Source organism: Bacillus rossius, chromosome 7 (assembly GCF_032445375.1).
Source record: "Bacillus rossius redtenbacheri isolate Brsri chromosome 7, Brsri_v3, whole genome shotgun sequence".
Lineage (NCBI taxonomy): Eukaryota > Metazoa > Arthropoda > Insecta > Phasmatodea > Bacillidae > Bacillus > Bacillus rossius.
In genome coordinates this window covers 30939631-30958484 of record NC_086335.1, presented here as the reverse complement: position 1 = coordinate 30958484, position 18854 = coordinate 30939631, and the positions used below count along the sequence as shown (strand labels likewise).

General features: G+C 43.7%; 1 protein-coding gene across 1 annotated transcript in view; it reads right to left on the bottom strand.

Annotated features, from left to right (window-relative positions):
* Nucleotides 1–18854, bottom strand: part of LOC134534520 (protein NDNF) — a 132946-nt gene that overhangs the window by 26204 nt on the left and 87888 nt on the right. Inside the window, exon 4 of the mRNA XM_063372999.1 lies at nucleotides 14984–15242. Coding sequence (XP_063229069.1) covers nucleotides 14984–15242 — 259 coding nt within the window. The remainder of the gene's footprint in view (nucleotides 1–14983; nucleotides 15243–18854) is intronic.

Here is an 18854-nt window from a genome sequence, read left to right as displayed (position 1 = left end):
TTTTTTGAAACAATTTTTTTAACACAAACCATTATTGCAAGGGGTTGAAAATACCTGGGGTTGGAATAAGAAAATACATAAAACTTCCCTACCATGTACACTACTGAATCCATTCTTATTTTTGTTTAACTTTCTAAATATTGACTAAAACTGTTTTTTTAAATCAATTGTAATATTACCAACCTTTACCGCATGGGGTAGAAATAACAAGGTTTGAAAGTAAAAAAATACTCATTACTTTTTTCATAGATATACTATAATATCCTTTTTAATTTATTGTATGAATCCTAAACTTCAACTAAAACATTGGATGAAACAATTTTTGATTAAACTAATTATTACCGTAAAAAGGGGGGTTGAAATAAAAAAAAATATATAACTTTCTTATTATCAAATTCGTTCCAATTTATTTTAAACCATCTTAATATTATCTTAAACCTTGCTGCAAAGCAAATTTTTATACGACCACGTAATTAGTGCAAGGGATGAAAAATAGTGTTTCAAGTTTAAAACAATTAAAGAATTACCTTATTTGACATATAATATGAAATTACTTCTAAGTTATTTAATGGTTGATACAATGAACTTAAAATAGTCGTAATATTTTCACTACATGGAATATGAGAAAATATTTAATCGATCATTTTGTAATATTGGAGAAAATAAATATGTTATGTTTATTAAGTTCTTAAAATGGTTCAGAAAGTTACAGAAGGTTTCAAAATATTTCCAGAAGAAATAGGTACCTCGAAATTTACCTACGCATGTAGGCTGTACCGAAAATATATATTTTTTAAATTTTTTGTGTAAATGAATTTGACACTTGTTCACGTTGCAACCATTATTCTTTTGATTTGTTTCAAACTTAACATAACTGTTAAGGTGTTGAAAGATCTATTATTTTTGTTAACTGCAATCTCTTTCAATTTTAAAATAAACTTTTGATTCATGAAAATGTTTGTGATATCGAAGCATCGGTCTAATGTTCAATAATTCATGGCTAGGGACTGGTAAACATCGAAGTTTAGATGACATTCAGGACAAACTACACAGTCCTCTGTATACTTGGGAAAATAGATCCAGTTCATTGGCTGCTGACTTGTGGGGTCTCTCAAATCGTTTACTGTGATTCTATACTTATTTGGTTGAGGTTTTTTTTACTGACACAGAGTCGTCCAGATGGACAGTAAGCCTATAGAAAAAAAATCTTATAGGTACAAGTATTTGAATTTTTAACATATCGCGGAATGAAATCAGCAAAATTTTCCGGTTACATCACAATGCATAGATGCCTGGACAGTTCTCAGGACCTAGTATTAGGTACTGCGAACATTTGTTTTGTAACGATTTAGTTACTTTCTAGTAAGTGTACAAATTTACAAATATTTTTAATTTCGCTTGATTATTTCAGTTACATTTAGAGAGAAAAAAAGAAAGAAAAAAAACAGAGAAAGGCAAAGTTTGAGTACGTGCCGTAGAATTTTTTTTTTTTGTCAAAATGTAGGGATATTTTATTTCCTTTTCGACGCTGCCTATCTCTCGCATTCGCACGGTACTGGACTTTTGATTTTTGGACTCCTTTCGAAGCAAGCGTCGCTCTGATTTGCGTTTTCTGTAATTCCGAGCATATTTACGAGTCATATAAAGACATTTTTATTTTTTTTATTATTTTAAATTTAATATCGATTTTCACTTATATTTCGCCGAATATATTTTTCGTCTCACTTTGAAACCTATTAGTGCTCAGCAAGCGCTTCAAAATGATACCCGAATCTGTGTCCTAGCTAAACGCGTGGCCACTGTACATCAAATTTTTTAACTTTACGCAAATCTGATTCTTAACAATCACGCGCATGCGCATACACTGGCAAGATGACGTCACAGCCAAAACAAATACCATGCGGAAAAAAACAAAACAAGTAAAGGCATAATCAATCCATTTTGGTCTCAAATATTGTCAAAATAGACATTTCAAATAACAAAAATTCCGACAGAGCTAAATTTTGGTAGAGACCTTGGGTACACCAGAACGAATAAAGTGCCAAAAGTCACCATAGATCCCATGTGTGCTAAAAATGTTATTCAAGGTCAAAGGTCAAAATTATTTGGTTTTTTGGATTTTTCTCAAAAACGGTAAGTTTTATCAAAAATATAGCCAAGACAAAATATGTAGATTATAAAATTATAAAATTATTAGTCTCGTAGTTATTAGCGACTAGCTGCCCGGCTCGGCTTCGCACGGCTATACTAATGGAAAAAAATTAAGCCACATCTCCCATTTACAGTAATGGTAAATAAAAAAAAATTCAGTGAAAATTTATTACAATGCTGTATAATGTACCAGAGAGAAAATGAATAACACCGATGGTTTCCCGACTCGTGCACGCAACGTACAACTGATGTACCCGTACTTCGCTACGGCAGTCTACAGGCAGATCACTGTTGCGCCGCTCATTATATATGCCCCTCCTTGTGGGTACGCCACTGCCGCGCGATGCCCGTTGCCATGGAGACCCAGAAGGCATGAACAACGCAAAATCCTGTTCTCATGCAGACAAAGTACCCACTGTTGCCTGGTTTTAACCACCCATGGGATCTAATTTTCGGAAAATGTCATCTTGCGTAACATAAGGAACATTACTGTGAAGTTTCAAGTCTGTATATACTTGTGTGTGTGTGTATATATATATATATATATATATATATATATATGTGTGTGTGTGTGTGTATATATGTATATATACACTTGAAAAAAAGGGCAATAAAAACAAATTAAACACAGAGAGAGGAAAAAAAAAAAAATAGTTTAGGTTTGCGATTTAAAGTGATAAAAAGTATTTAAATACTAATTGAACTCTTATGAGGGTACTGATTGCTTCGTTATTATCACACGGGTGTTTTTTTACCTGTATGGGAAAATTAAGAATGATAAGGCATCTAGTGCGTGGCAACAATGTTAATAGGCAATAGGAAATAAACTTCTAGCGCCTGCGGCATTGTCAACACACACTTCGTATGTGTACTGCATGTTGTATCTAACCCCCTCCAACGCATTTGATTCTAAATTGGACTTTTAGTAAGGATACCTAATGTTATTGATAATATAATTAGCCTATAGCCTTTCTCGATAAAGGTACTATCCAACACTGAAAGAATTTTTCAAATCTGACCAGTGGTTCCTGAGATCAGCGTGTTCAAACAAACAAACAAACAAACAAACTCTTCAGCTTTATAATATTAGTATGGATTGAAATCAGACGGGGTATTTTTTTTCCACACAAAAGACTATCACTGTAACGAGCGAATGGGCGATTTCCGTTCGAAATGTTTTTGACAGTGTGGGCGGAGCCACGAGGCGACGAGTCATCGTGGCATTTCGCCGGTCCGGAGGGGCGACTTGTCTGGACGTCTCACGTCGGCGGAATGTGTCGGCGGGACGTAAATAATTCTCGCGCCACGCCGGCTTCGCTGCTGGGGTGTTGTTGGGAGGGGGTCTGTCTGGCCCGACACCAACTCCCGCTACCCTCCTTCACCCCTCCTCCACTCTTCTCACTTTCCTTCGCCAAGCACCTCGCGCGGGGCAGTCCTTCCAGCGAAGCCTCTTCCCTGCCTTCAGCCACGGTCCACGGCCTTCCTCGTCCCCCTAATCATTGCGCGTCCGAGGACCTCCCGGGGGGGGGGGGGGAGGGAGCACCGACGCCCACCCAGCGACTATCTGCGTCTCTTCGTGCGGTTATTGCAACGGCAACCACGATTACAACCATTCTTCTGGACGAACGCCGCACCGTTGCTTCTTCGCGCTGGATGTCACACAGCGAATCTGCGATCCACAGGGGGTGAAAGCCACTACCACAAACCGAACCATATGACAGTGTGGTGGACATGGATAAATGACATAGACAAATGACACACAATTGCTGTTTGTATGTCTATGACCTATGATTTTTCTGTTTGCGCATGGCGATCGGCTTAGAAGTTGACACGCTGCAGTGTCATTTTCGGTCAGTTTAATCGATAAAAGTTTCTTTTTTTTCGGGGAGGCTAATTTAGGGTTAGGTTATCAACTAAAATGAAAGGTTGGTTAGGTTAGGCTATCGTTATTTTAAAATACGTTATGATTTATTCGTTTACCTTCACAATCGATGGATAAACTTCGGAGGACTTCGGAACTGTTCGGGTGTGACTACGACTCACACACGGTTTTGATATTTCATTTTTATGACATTTCTTTGGTTTAGAGGCCACCATAGTAATTATATCACTACATGGACCTAACTTTTGTACTTACGTTGTTTGGCCGAACATTAATCACGATATATTTACTATGCAAGTATTATTTGCGTAAATTAAATTGTCACGAAAGTGATTACGGTTACGTAACACTTGCGGGGCTTATAACAGTAGCAGTCATAACAGCAATAATGGGAAAACAGATATATTTTTAATTTGCATAACCACAGTTCGCCGAATTGGTAGTATTTCTATTTGGTTTTCAAACTTTGTTTTTAGAAGAGCGAAAATGGCTAAAACGCGTTGTTATCAGGATAATTTTTTTTTAAGGCATGAAACGTCCGGTACATATTCTTGAAATCACTCTAGGGAGTTGCGTACACCTTTACGTTCATTGTTCCGCCATACCTGTATAATATTGTCGTCGCCGCTCAAATCTCGTAATTGTCCTGTGCACGACGAAAAGACGGCGCTTCAGTTCAGGGCCTTGTGCCTAGAGTCTATGCCGCGCTAGAAGCACGAGCTGGGGTCGCACTTATCATCCCGCCCCGCCCACACTGATGCAACCCTGACTAGGCGGGCCCCTCAAGCGCCCGGAATAAAACCGCGGAACCGGTTCCGTTGAAGGCAATAACCGATTAAACGGCGGCCTCCGCCGAAGCGCGAAGTGTTGCGTGGCAGTGAATCATCGCTATGAAAGGTGAGGTGTTAACTTCCGATTAGAGGCGGAACTGAGATTGTTTGCTCGGCGCGCTCTGCAAAGCTCCCGGCTTGTTAACAAATCTACAACTACAAACTTGGTCTGAAAATCTGCTCTCGTTTCTAAAAGTGACAGTCAAGTAACAGATTCAAGGTAGGAACATAGATTATGAAAGACGCCATCTTGGTTTCAAGAGCTTTTAGGACATAACGGTTTACTACTGTTCGATTTACCGAATTCAGTTTCGTTAAAGCGTATTATATAAATTCTTAGAATGTCTTGCAATATTGAATCCTAAAAATAGTTGAACCTGTGAAAGTCACTGGCGTTTGGAATTTAACTAACTTTTAGGGATCACTACAGCTGTAATAAATAAAAATTTTATTATACATAATATTACATTACAGTGTACATTATGTCATATATTAATATAAATTCCAATTATGAAAACCAAATGATTAAAAGTAGCTACGGCATAAAACTCTTGGAAACCAATATGGCGTCTTTCGAATATTATCTCTGCCCCTTAAGGGTGGGTGTCTCACACCATGTCTATTTTTGTTCTTTGTCATTACTTTTTATTTAAGGACTATTTAAAAATTTTTAACTCAGTACCATTCTTGCATTTGTTGTTCTTCATACAAATATTTTCAACAGATTTTCTCTTAGTGAAACTTCATGAATGCATAAAATCGCACAATTGACGTTACTTACAAAGACTTGAGAAAAAAATCAACAGGACGTGTGAGAGTATATTTATCACGCTCAGCATTATTTAAAAATAAAATTCTTTGTTAGATTTCGTTTCCTAATTTGGTATTACAAGTTTATTTGCAATATGAACAACATGAGAACACGTGATTGTGCTCGTTACCGAGGTTGGATGTCACTGGAGAGTATTGAAAGACTCGCTCAATTTCTTTTTTTCACTTCAAGCTACAACTCAACAAATGGGGGTCCCTGATCATACATATGCGTGGAAAACGTTTTGGGGCTTTATTTTAGCTACTTATTTCACCACCCTGAAATGTTCGAATTATAATTTGGTATGGCACACTCAAATTAGAAATATATATCTTAATATATATAAATCCAGTGTCCTGATGTTTGTTTCCAGTGAACTCTTCACCAAGTCAACCGATTTCGATGAAAATTGGCATTTATGTATAATATTTTCCAACTTGAGAGATAGGATAGTTTTTATTTCGATTAATGGTCTTAATAATTTATAATTAATCTTAAACTGATTATCAATGTTGATTGGTGTTTAAGCCCGGGAAACAGTGGGTACTTCGTCTCCATGACAACGTTACGTGCTCGAGAGTCGGGAAACCATCGGTGCTATTCGTTTTTCTTCGGTATATTACAAAGCATTGTATTAAGTTTTTGTCAAAATTAATTAATTTTCATTTTATTTCATTTATTATAACTGTAAATAAGAGATTTGGTCTCATTTCCCCCCCATTAATACAACCGTGCGAAGCCGGGTCAGGCAGCTAGTATATATATATATATATATATATATATATATATTCATTGATACACGTTCACCATGTTCTGGAGCCCATCGCACATAACCGAGACATCGTTGGTGAAGCTTCAAAAATAAAATTATTCCCAGAGTTCATTGTGCTCATATATAATTAATTTCCCCGTTTCGCAACTCCACCCCCGCCACATGTTATTGAACGTATTTCATTTTCATAGGGGGAAGGGAAAAAAATATTCTGGTTTTCATCACGGCAGTTTTATTTGCGTGCGGAAAATTATTGTTTGATATTACGCCACTCGCCGCCAGGTTTATTGACCAAAGTAGCCAAATAATAACCGTGAATCATGTTTATATAACTGGAAAGACGCCAAAACTCACATGTGTCGCAAAGAGTGAATCTAAACAGCGAGCGATCTTCTAAGTTTATCAGCCACGTCTGTGTCGTGGAAAGTCTAAGATGTCTTACTGGAGACGGTAAAATAAAATGTAGTACCCAGAAAGGGCTAAAAGTTTTCAACCGTTTGCAAACAGTTACGATAAGATAATTTACTGATGAATTTGTTTTGTAGTGCTGCATGCGAAGTAGTAAATATCTTACATTTTAGATTTTTTTGTGTGTTAATGTTATTATGAAGATTTAATTTCTTTCAGTTTCAGCATAAGTTGGTTCAGTACATTCCTTGGTGTTCAAAATAAATCTCTTCAATTTATTTTAAAATAGTTTGTGTGGTATTTTATATAAGTATGCATTAAAATGTTTGGGCTGATATTAACTGAAATTATTTGGTAACTCACCATTGGTGTGATTGCAAATGTTTTGCATATTTAACCTTTGCCCATTAACATCAGGAACAGAAGCAGTGGAAAGGGGCCATATGGTGGATATATCCCCTCCACCAAAATTTTATATAAAAAAAGTTAGGTTTCGATGAAGGCAGTACGATATTTTGTGTGATTCAAGTTGAGTTGTTTCAATACCTGGACATTAGAGACTGCACGGGGAGGGAAGCATATTGAGAATGGTAAAATAACTGTCCAAACCCCTTCTTAATGTAAGATTTTTAAATAAACTTTTTTAAAATCCTCTTCAGAAAAAAAGAACTTCTGAATCCATAACTGATCTGCAAATCTCCCCAAGGAAATAAATGTGTAGTTTCTTAACCTCTCTTTCAATAAGTGGTGAGAAGAAAGAAAAAAAATAAATAAGAAAACTTGGTGTACAGCGCGCACCAAGGATTTTTCAACACATGCTCCGAGTAACTCTCTCCATATCCACTTTCTGAGAGTGACGTTCCAAGCGACGCGGCAAACACTCGGCTCCTCGGGTGAGGGGTGATGTTTGGAATAGCGCATGGATGTAACTGTGGGAGGGTTTCGGAGCGTATTCCACCTACTGGCCCGAAGCCAGTTACATGGGTTTATTTTACGCTCTTCGCCACCCCCTCCCCCTCGTCAATCCACGGGAGAGGAAAGAGAAAAAAAAACCTAATCGCTGAACGAAGGCGATGATCAGATAAGTGGGCCCTAGGAAATCTGGCACTGGTACGAGACCGGGACAAGTTGTCAAGCTTTTATTTTGACGTTACTTTTGGGGATAAACTAAATATTTTCATCCAAAGGTAATGAGAGTAGCTATCTAGCAGAAATAAAATGTATCACATGCTGACAGACTCTTTTCTTTCTTAAGAGTAGTCATTCTTGTGTACATTTTAAGTACTAGTAAAATTGTAATTCCTACCTCGTAAAAATTTACGTGATAGAAGGTTATAAATTAAACGTGTTCGTATTGTACATACGTTTTTCTTATTAAATAAAGTCACAACTTTAATATTCACTTGATAAATTCAAGATGGTGTTGACAAATTAACGAATTCTGGCACTCTTGGGCCAGTTCGCACAAATAACCAGAGGCTAATGTCGCTGTGATAACTTTCCTCGTGCCTGATTTTAATTAATGAAGCTGCTCAGTTTTTTCACTTAAATTAGGGACCTCTAGCTCGACACTGTCAGAAATTCAGTGCTGAAATGCTAACGGAACAGCCACCAGATTTACGCTATTTTGCCAATTCACGTGTTCTCTAGTAATGAAGAAATTTTTTGGCGGAGTATAAAAAAAAAAGCAGTGATATTTATTCTGGACTCTAAATTAAGGGAGTCTGGAAACTAGCCTCATGTTTGGTGTACTCCAATGTTTTATTTGCTTATTTTTATAGGCTAGTATACAGCGTCATTATAACAGATATCTTGATATCTAACAAAGATTTATCTCTAAAAAATTGGTTGTATGTAAAGTCGGTTTACGGACAATAGTTTAACGTGACAACGTCATAACAAAGATTGATGAAATGATTGCATACTTTATGAATAAAAGTGAATCATTTTTATTTTAATAATAAAAGAATAAATCTTTGAAATTATACTATTAATCAGATTTTAAAAATGCAAGAATAAAAAACCTTTATTGCTGAAATTGTTGTTGTAATAAGCAATGAAAACCACATTAACTTTTCACTTCACTTTATAAACAGTCGAGTGGAAGAGAGATAGATGCGGCGCAAGCGAACAATGAGCGTAACGGGATACAGCGTAACGGAACAATGTGCGCATCGGGACAGAGTGTAACGGAACAATGTGCGTAACGGGACACTTTTTCGTGCGTGCAGGCGGCGTTCATCGTTTTATTAGACGTTGTCACGTCAAAAACTCAAGTATTATTACATATGCACCAACAGTACCTGAAAAAGAATGACAGAGTCGCACGTGAACTTATTATTGGCGTGCGGGGTGAAAGCTTGTGTACCGAAAGTGCAGAGCACGATAATGGCTTGCCCTTCAAGCGAACCCAGGCGGTTTGTTAAATACGTGAAACCATGCCATAGATTATGCTTCCGCTACGAGGTAGTGTTGTGATTATCTCCACATCACTGCAAACAACGTCAAAAGTAGATTTTGTTTTTGAGTTCTCAAAATAATCTATTAAAGCTCTGTCTAACGTGCACTGTTGGTTATTTAAATTTGTTATAACTTTTATGTTGAGTGGCTATTCCTGTAAAATAATCACGAATGCTCTCTTTAATTTTATATTTAATCACAAATTATAACACCAATTATATCTTAAGTATTATCTAACTGCGATAAAAATGTCCCTCAATTGTTCACAGTAATTAATTTTACGCGACATTTCACAGTTCATGAATAGAAAATATACGTCAAGTAATTATCTGGTTACATAATTCGCGAACAAAAAAATAACAAAATAACAAATTAATTTCAAGCAATAAACGTTAATAAAACTGTGATGATGATCAAATTAAATAACCAATTTAGCTTCAGAGACAGCGAGTTAAAGACAAGTCTTGTTCACGCCTGAGGTCTGGTGTACTGTCGTTGTGAAAACGACATGACGTCAGTAAGGAAAGATGTTTCCTGAAACTACAAATTTGAAGCAGATGTCCAAGAAATGAAACGTAAGCAAAAAAAAAAAAAAAAAAGGACCGTGTTTTGGCTGGCGAAGAGTGTAGGAAGAGCAGAAAATATTTGGAACATTCTAGTTTGATCTAAAATGATTTCACGCAATGGGGAATTTTTATTTAATAAAATGTTTTTGACATACGCCATTGCAGTTTGCACTGTTTGTCATGGAAAAAAATAGATGACGCTGTAGAGAAGGTTCCGTATGTATAATTTAGTGTTAAGTCCATTTGTGACGAGCATCGCCAATAAAGGTCGTCATTTCGGCGGATATGGTTCTCGGTATAGCGGCGCAAAAAAAAAAACACACACGAAAGAAACGCCTATCATTGATATGCAAGAAAATTATAGCACATCGGACAATAGGTGTGGAGTTAATTATTGTTCTGCAATCATTAAAACCAAAGAACTAGAAGTTAAATAAGATGCTAAGTTGTTTATGGAAAACATTCTCAATCGTTAATAGCTACGAGACTAAAAATGCGTCAACAATTGTTGAGCCCACAACGGATAGATCGTGCTTGTACGTGTTTTTAGCGCAGTATTTGATTTGCCTGTGACGTTATCGTACCAGTGCAGGCGCATGCGCGTGATTGTTACGAACCAGCTTTGTGTAAAGATACAGATTGGTGTAGCGCGAAAACTCGTTTAGCCAGGACACTGAAACTGGGTCATCGTGAAGAGCTTGCTGAGAACTACTAGCACCCAAAGTGATACAATAAAAATATTCGCCGGAATATAAGTGAAAATCGGTATTTTAATTGAAAATTACAAAAAAAAATTAAAGACGTCGTATCAAATGACTTGTAAATATGCAGAGGAATATAAAAAAACGCGTCAGACGTTATGAAGAAAAATCTACGGCACGAGCCCAAACTGCTCCTTTCTCAAGGGCCCCCCTTTTTTTATTTTTCCATCTTCATCACTTTCCCTTCTTTCCAGGATCGTAGACCTCGTCATTTACAATACAGTGATGCACAAATACAGCGGTTAAAGAGTGCAAATATTTTATCTGCTCTGCGTACTAGTAGGATAAAAAAAAAAGGAACTATGAGGTAGTGTGCAATTCAGGGCTGCCAGTAGAAATTTTTTTTAAATTGAATTATGACGTATTGTATGAAAACCCGATTTTGTGCCGTGAAAACTGTTTACTCCTGAGTTTTGCCACTAAGATCACAGGGGCAGGCACTTATTAACAGTAGAACAATGACGTTATCCACTCGTGGTCCCCCCCCCCCACCGGGCAGCCATGGATTGTTAACGTGACAGGCGCGGGGACACAAACACTGAGACGCAAGCACTCGGGCGCATGCGCGGCCGGACAAGGCAGCGCCCAGAACATCATGGCTGTCGGTTGGCAGTAGATGTCTTCTTGCGACGCGTGCACCGAATATAATCAGTCAACTGGCAGTTGAACAGTGAGTCGCCCAACGCTCTGCGGTGGAACAAAAACAGCGTGACGGAAGCGAGCTAGACACGTCCGACGAAATTCGCGGGCGCAATAAACTTTCCGAATTTTTTTTTTTTAAATTTCCTAGAGTGTGCTCTCAGAGCGAAAAATCGCACGGTGATTTTTTTTAAATTACTTCATGCAATAAAAAGTTATCATCAGTCGTGAAATAATGATTGATTGTGATAGAATAAATGAATTAGGTTGTGTGTGTGGTACATAGTCGTGCTGGTAGAAGTGGGTGTTGGTAGAAATGGGAATTCATCTTATGTTGGTTGTGAAAAAATATGGTTTTATTGTTATATCTCCGGTACTCTTAATCCAAGCGTGATAATTTGTACACCAGTGAAGTCTATTCATAAGATTTCAAACACAAAAGGTTTCATCAGAATCGGTCAAGTAGGTTTTGTGCGACACTCGAACAAACAAATAGACAGACTGACAAATATTCTATAGTAATAGAAAAATTCAATAAAAAATTAATCAATAATAAACTATTTATGTCAAACCGTTTTTGACTCAATAATAATAATAATAAATAATTTATGTAATGATACCAGATTCATATAGATTAATGCGTGGTTTTTGCTACAAAGGGAGTTATTATGGTCGCAACTTTTAGTGCGTGACAAATATATGATATTTCTTGAGGCGCGTTGAGTGTGAAATTTTATTGTGCGATGGAAATGCAACGTTCTGCGCACGCGCTATACCACGGAAGATTAACAGAAACCCGAGTTTTTTCAGAGTTTTGGGGAAACCTAATTTTTATTGATTTAATGAATAATGTACTTAAAATAAAGTGTTTCAAAACGAAAGATTTATATGAACGGGTTAAACTAAAACTGTAGTCACCAAATGATTTTGTGCTTTCTGTAGACGCTAGAATGCCTTTAGGTCCATAAAAAACACTAAAAAAGAACTTTTTATTAGAAAATTTTTAAATAAATATGAAATAAATTTTAACTATAAAATTGGTAAAATAATGGCATAAACATAAAATATTATAAGCAAAATATTTTATGATACTACACCCCTTAATGCCTTGTACCTACGACGCGTGGCCATTTATAATGCACGTTTTTTCCACGTTTCCTGCAGTTGTGGTTATTTTTTATGGCTGGAAAAGTTCCTGCAATGTTTAGTTATAACACTTACGATGCTTCTAACTGCTCGAAGACGTTTTTAAAGATAAATTTGATGAGGCGCGTTGGTGCCGAAGTCGTCTGCGTTCTGCGGCATTGGCCTATAAGCTAAATATTAACATTCCTCGGTGTTCTTGTAAGCGATTATCGCTTGTATGAACACCGGAAAACATTTTAAGCTTATCAGTGCGCCAAATAAATTTCTGCGATAGCAAACAATTTCTGGAATACACTTTATAAACTTTAAGAGTCACACAAATATTTTGACCTGGCGTCAAGACTAGCGCAAGAATTGCGAATAGTGGGGTAGAATGCGCCGCACTATTAGTCTACCCGCCTCACAGCAGTGTTGTGAGGAAGAGGGAGATCCAGGCGCTAGTCCTGTTATATCGATTCACTGGAGGCTAACTTCTTCGAAGAAGGCATCGAGAAGCTTGTGTTACGATATAATAAATGCCTCGATCATTTTGGCGATTATGTAGAAAAAATAAGTAAGACCCTGCTGAACATTCGGTGGTAAAATTATAATGTTATGTAAATTTGTCTATTTTTATAAAACATAAGAGATTAAAAAACAGCCCTCCTAGTTTCCTCAAACATTATATGACTATAAATTATAATTATATAAGGATAGTTGTACTATTATAAATTTTTATAATACGCGAATTCATAGAAATGCATTTCCTAATAAACGTTATTAATTTAATTAGACTTCAAGTAAAAATAGGTGATACAGGCCTACCTAGTATGTAATGGTCTGAACTATGTATTTATATAATAAATAAAGCAATACGATAAACGAATAAAATGTATTGATACATATTTGCTTAAAGCACAATCTGTATAACCCAGTAAATTGTAATAAAAAATAAAAAAAATTCCACTTCTGAGTTTTGAACCAAGTTCCTTCGGCTTATTAACCGCGCACTATAATAAATGAATTTTAAAAAATGGTTGTTACATTAAGATCTCAAGGAACAGTAAATTTTGGAATTTCGTTTACAGAAAACTGTACGTTTTATATTATGGCTTGTATTTAATTGTTTTTAATGCTATGTCCTTAAGTCAATTGTTTGATGATGTCATTAAAACACGTCATAAATACATATATATATTATAAAATACAAATAAACACACAAGTCAAGGTACTGTGAAAGACATAGAGTAATACGTGTGAAAACCTGCATTAAATATAAACTTCTTAAAAAAATTAATAATATTTCAGGCCGTTTCTGTTTTTGCGGAATCTCGGTAAATATAACGAAGAACTGTGTTATCGCAACTCACCAAGGATCAAAAAATATCCTTCCAAAATAAGCTTTCACTAACATTATATAACTAAGTTGCTGTAAATTTCTTATTAAGTCTTCGGTTTTTTTTTTAGTGAAACTTCTTTGCTGAGGCGTCTACAGTTTTCAAGCGATATGAAAATTCCGATCTCATGAGGAGAATAGTTATGTACGTAGTGGGGGAACTAGTAGAAAAGGAAAGTGTGTCAGCTCGCAAACGCATGCACTAGCGGTCGAATGGGAAGAATGCCAGGGGGTATAGGTACGTAGCGTAGTATGCTATATGCTAGTTGTAACAGCCGAAAGGGGAGATGGCAGAGGAGACGTAGAAATGACGCAGCAGTGATGCTAAGGAATTCTTGTAACCTTGCTTGTGTTCGTCTGAATCTCAGTTTTCGTAACGGCTAACGATTGACGCTAAATATTTTTTTTTAAATTTTATTTAAAGTATTTAAAATTTATTTATTTGTGTGGAAAGGAATTATTGATGTGTGCAATTAACTTTATAAGTATCATTAATTTTTATGTGAATATAAAATGTAAAAAAAGTATATAAAGTATTTATGTATGTAAATACTGTGACTTGAAATATAAAAAAATTACGTATATACTTGTGAGACAGACTTTATAAGAGTAATTTATGTTCGATTGGAGTGCTCCTTTTTTTGTGTTCTTTAATTTTATTCACCTGGAGATAGTTGTTTTTAACATGAAGCCTAAAAATAATAAAAAGACAGAAGGAGATAAGAGGTGTTATAAACGCCAGTAAAAATGGTGCCAACTAGTGCCGGTGAACAGATGCGTGAAGTCAGGGCGCGGAAATATGTATATAATTTAAAAGCTATATATGTTTGTTTCACTATTTAACTGTATAAAACCTAACAATAACTTTGATTCATAATAATTAGGGACACTTGTATTTCGCGATATCATTTCATGTCAAGGTATTTCACAAAAAACCACTGTAGCTTTTTCTAAGAATCATGGCAAATTGTGAGAGTGCAGCAGTACGGTGACCACATTCTCATTGGCCCCGTCAAGAGCGGGACGACACCTCTCACCGACCTCAGCCAATAACCAGAGGAGAAGAGCTACAGTATTTTGTGAAACACCTTGACACGAAATGTATTCGCGAAATGCAGGTGTCCCTAGTTATAATGTTATGATATGACATGAACAGCAACAGGCAGCCGGGGCGAGTCTCACCTCTGCTCCCAGGAGACCGCCAGCTGGCGCCGCCGCCCGCGCCGCCGCAGCCTGAGGCGCGCGCGGTGAGGCACGCTCAGCGCCGCCGGCCCGCCTGGGTCCTCCGTGGCGTAGAACTGCACGTAGCTCTCCCGCTCCAGGGGCGTCACCTCCAGCACGTAGAGGCCCGGGGGCGCGTGTTCCCGCGCGAACACCTCGGTGTCTGCGCCGCGGTTGCTCTCCAGCGGCGCCCCCAGGCTGGCCACCGTCACGTCCGCCACTGCGACCACCACCACCACCACTCTCAGCTCCCGCCCTCAGCTCTCAGCGCCCAGGCTGGCCACCGTCACGTCCGCAACTGCGACCACCACCACCACCGCTCTCAGCTCCCGCCCTCAGCTCTCAGCGCCCAGGCTGGCCACCGTCACGTCCGCCACTGCGACCACCACCACCACCGCTCTCAGCTCCCGCCCTCAGCTCTCAGCGCCCAGGCTGGCCACCGTCACGTCCGCCACTGCGACCACCACCACCACCGCTCTCAGCTCCCGCCCTCAGCTCTCAGCGCCCAGGCTGGCCACCGTCACGTCTGCCACTGCGACCACCACCACCACCGCTCTCAGCTCCCGCCCTCAGCTCTCAGCGCCCAGGCTGGCCACCGTCACGTCCGCCACTGCGACCACCACCACCACCGCTCTCAGCTCCCGCCCTCAGCTCTCAGCGCCCAGGCTGGCCACCGTCACGTCCGCCACTGCGACCACCACCACCACCTTTCTCAGCTCCCGCCCTCAGCTCTCAGCGCCCAGGCTGGCCACCGTCACGTCCGCCACTGCGACCACCACCCCCGCCACTCTCAGCTCCCGCCCTCAGCTAACAGCGCCCAGGCTGGCCACCGTCACGTCCGCCACTGCGACCACCACCACCACCGCTCTCAGCTCCCGCCCTCAGCTCTCAGCGCCCAGGCTGGCCACCGTCACGTCCGCCACTGCGACCACCACCACCACCCCCCTCAGCTCCCGCCCTCAGCTCTCAGCGCCCAGGCTGGCCACCGTCACGTCTGCCACTGCGACCACCACCACCACCCCCCTCAGCTCCCGCCCTCAGCTCTCAGCGCCCAGGCTGGCCACCGTCACGTCTGCCACTGCGACCACCACCACCACCCCCCTCAGCTCCCGCCCTCAGCTCTCAGCGCCCAGGCTGGCCACCGTCACGTCTGCCACTGCGACCACCACCACCACCCCCCTCAGCTCCCGCCCTCAGCTCTCAGCGCCCAGGCTGGCCACCGACACGTCTGCCACTGCGACCACCACCACCACCCCCCTCAGCTCCCGCCCTCAGCTCTCAGCGCCCAGGCTGGCCACCGTCACGTCCGCCACTGCGACCACCACCACCACCCCCCTCAGCTCCCGCCCTCAGCTCTCAGCGCCCAGGCTGGCCACCGACACGTCTGCCACTGCGACCACCACCACCACCCCCCTCAGCTCCCGCCCTCAGCTCTCAGCGCCCAGGCTGGCCACCGTCACGTCCGCCACTGCGACCACCACCACCACCCCCCTCAGCTCCCGCCCTCAGCACTCAGCGCCCAGGCTGGCCACCGTCACGTCCGCCACTGCGACCACCACCACCACCGCTCTCAGCTCCCGCCCTCAGCTCTCAGCGCCCAGGCTGGCCACCGTTACGTCCGCCACTGCGACCACCACCACCACCCCCCTCAGCTCCCGCCCTCAGCTCTCAGCGCCCAGGCTGGCCACCGTCACGTCCGCCACTGCGACCACCACCACCACCCCCCTCAGCTCCCGCCCTCAGCTCTCAGCGCCCAGGCTGGCCACCGTCACGTCCGCCACTGCGACCACCACCACCACCGATCTCAGCTCCCGCCCTCAGCTCTCAGCGCCCAGGCTGGCCACCGTCACGTCCGCCACTGCGACCACCACCACCACCCCCCTCAGCTCCCGCCCTCAGCTCTCAGCGCCCAGGCTGGCCACCGTCACGTCTGCCACTGCGACCACCACCACCACCCCCCTCAGCTCTCAGCGCCCAGGCTGGCCACCGTCACGTCTGCCACTGCGACCACCACCACCACCCCCCTCATCACCCGCCCTCAGCTCTCAGCGCCCAGGCTGGCCACCGTCACGTCCGCCACTGCGACCACCACCACCACCCCCCTCAGCTCCCGCCCTCAGCTCTCAGCGCCCAGGCTGGCCACCGTCACGTCCGCCACTGCGACCACCACCACCACCGATCTCAGCTCCCGCCCTCAGCTCTCAGCGCCCAGGCTGGCCACCGTCACGTCCGCCACTGCGACCACCACCACCACCCCCCTCAGCTCCCGCCCTCAGCTCTCAGCGCCCAGGCTGGCCACCGTCACGTCTGCCACTGCGACCACCACCACCACCCCCCTCAGCTCCCGCCCTCAGCTCTCAGCGCCCAGGCTGGCCACCGTCACGTCCGCCACTGCGACCACCACCACCACCGCTCTCAGCTCCCGCCCTCAGCTCTCAGCGCCCAGGCTGGCCACCGTCACGTCCGCCACTGCGACCACCACCACCACCGCTCTCAGCTCCCGCCCTCAGCTCTCAGCGCCCAGGCTGGCCACCGTCACGTCCGCCACTGCGACCACCACCACCACCCCCCTCAGCTCCCGCCCTCAGCTCTCAGCGCCCAGGCTGGCCACCGACACGTCTGCCACTGCGACTACCACCACCACCCCCCTCAGCTCCCGCCCTCAGCTCTCAGCGCCCAGGCTGGCCACCGTCACGTCCGCCACTGCGACCACCACCACCACCCCCCTCAGCTCCAGCCCTCAGCTCTCAGCGCCCAGGCTGGCCACCGTCACGTCCGCCACTGCGACCACCACCACCACCGATCTCAGCTCCCGCCCTCAGCTCTCAGCGCCCAGGCTGGCCACCGTCACGTCCGCCACTGCGACCACCACCACCACCCCCCTCAGCTCCCGCCCTCAGCTCTCAGCGCCCAGGCTGGCCACCGTCACGTCCGCCACTGCGACCACCACCCCCGCCACTCTCAGCTCCCGCCCTCAGCTCTCAGCGCCCAGGCTGGCCACCGTCACGTCCGCCACTGCGACCACCACCACCACCGCTCTCAGCTCCCGCCCTCAGCTCTCAGCGCCCAGGCTGGCCACCGTCACGTCCGCCACTGCGACCACCACCACCACCCCCCTCAGCTCCCGCCCTCAGCTCTCAGCGCCCAGGCTGGCCACCGACACGTCTGCCACTGCGACCACCACCACCACCCCCCTCAGCTCCCGCCCTCAGCTCTCAGCGCCCAGGCTGGCCACCGTCACGTCCGCCACTGCGACCACCACCACCACCCCCCTCAGCTCCCGCCCTCAGCTCTCAGCGCCCAGGCTGGCCACCGTCACGTCTGCCACTGCGACCACCACCACCACCCCCCTCAGCTCCCGCCCTCAGCTCTCAGCGCCCAGGCTGGCCACCGTCGCGTCCGCCACTGCGACCACCACCACCACCCCCCTCAGCTCCCGCCCTCAGCTCTCAGCGCCCAGGCTGGCCAACGTCACGTCCGCCACTGCGACCACCACCACCACCCCCCTCAGCTCCCGCCCTCAGCTCTCAGCGCCCAGGCTGGCCACCGTCACGTCTGCCACTGCGACCACCACCACCACCCCCCTCAGCTCCCGCCCTCAGCTCTCAGCGCCCAGGCTGGCCACCGTCACGTACGCCACTGCGACCACCACCACCACCGATCTCAGCTCCCGCCCTCAGCTCTCAGCGCCCAGGCTGGCCACCGACACGTCTGCCACTGCGACCACCACCACCACCCCCCTCAGCTCCCGCCCTCAGCTCTCAGCGCCCAGGCTGGCCACCGTCACGTCCGCCACTGCGACCACCACCACCACCCCCCTCAGCTCCCGCCC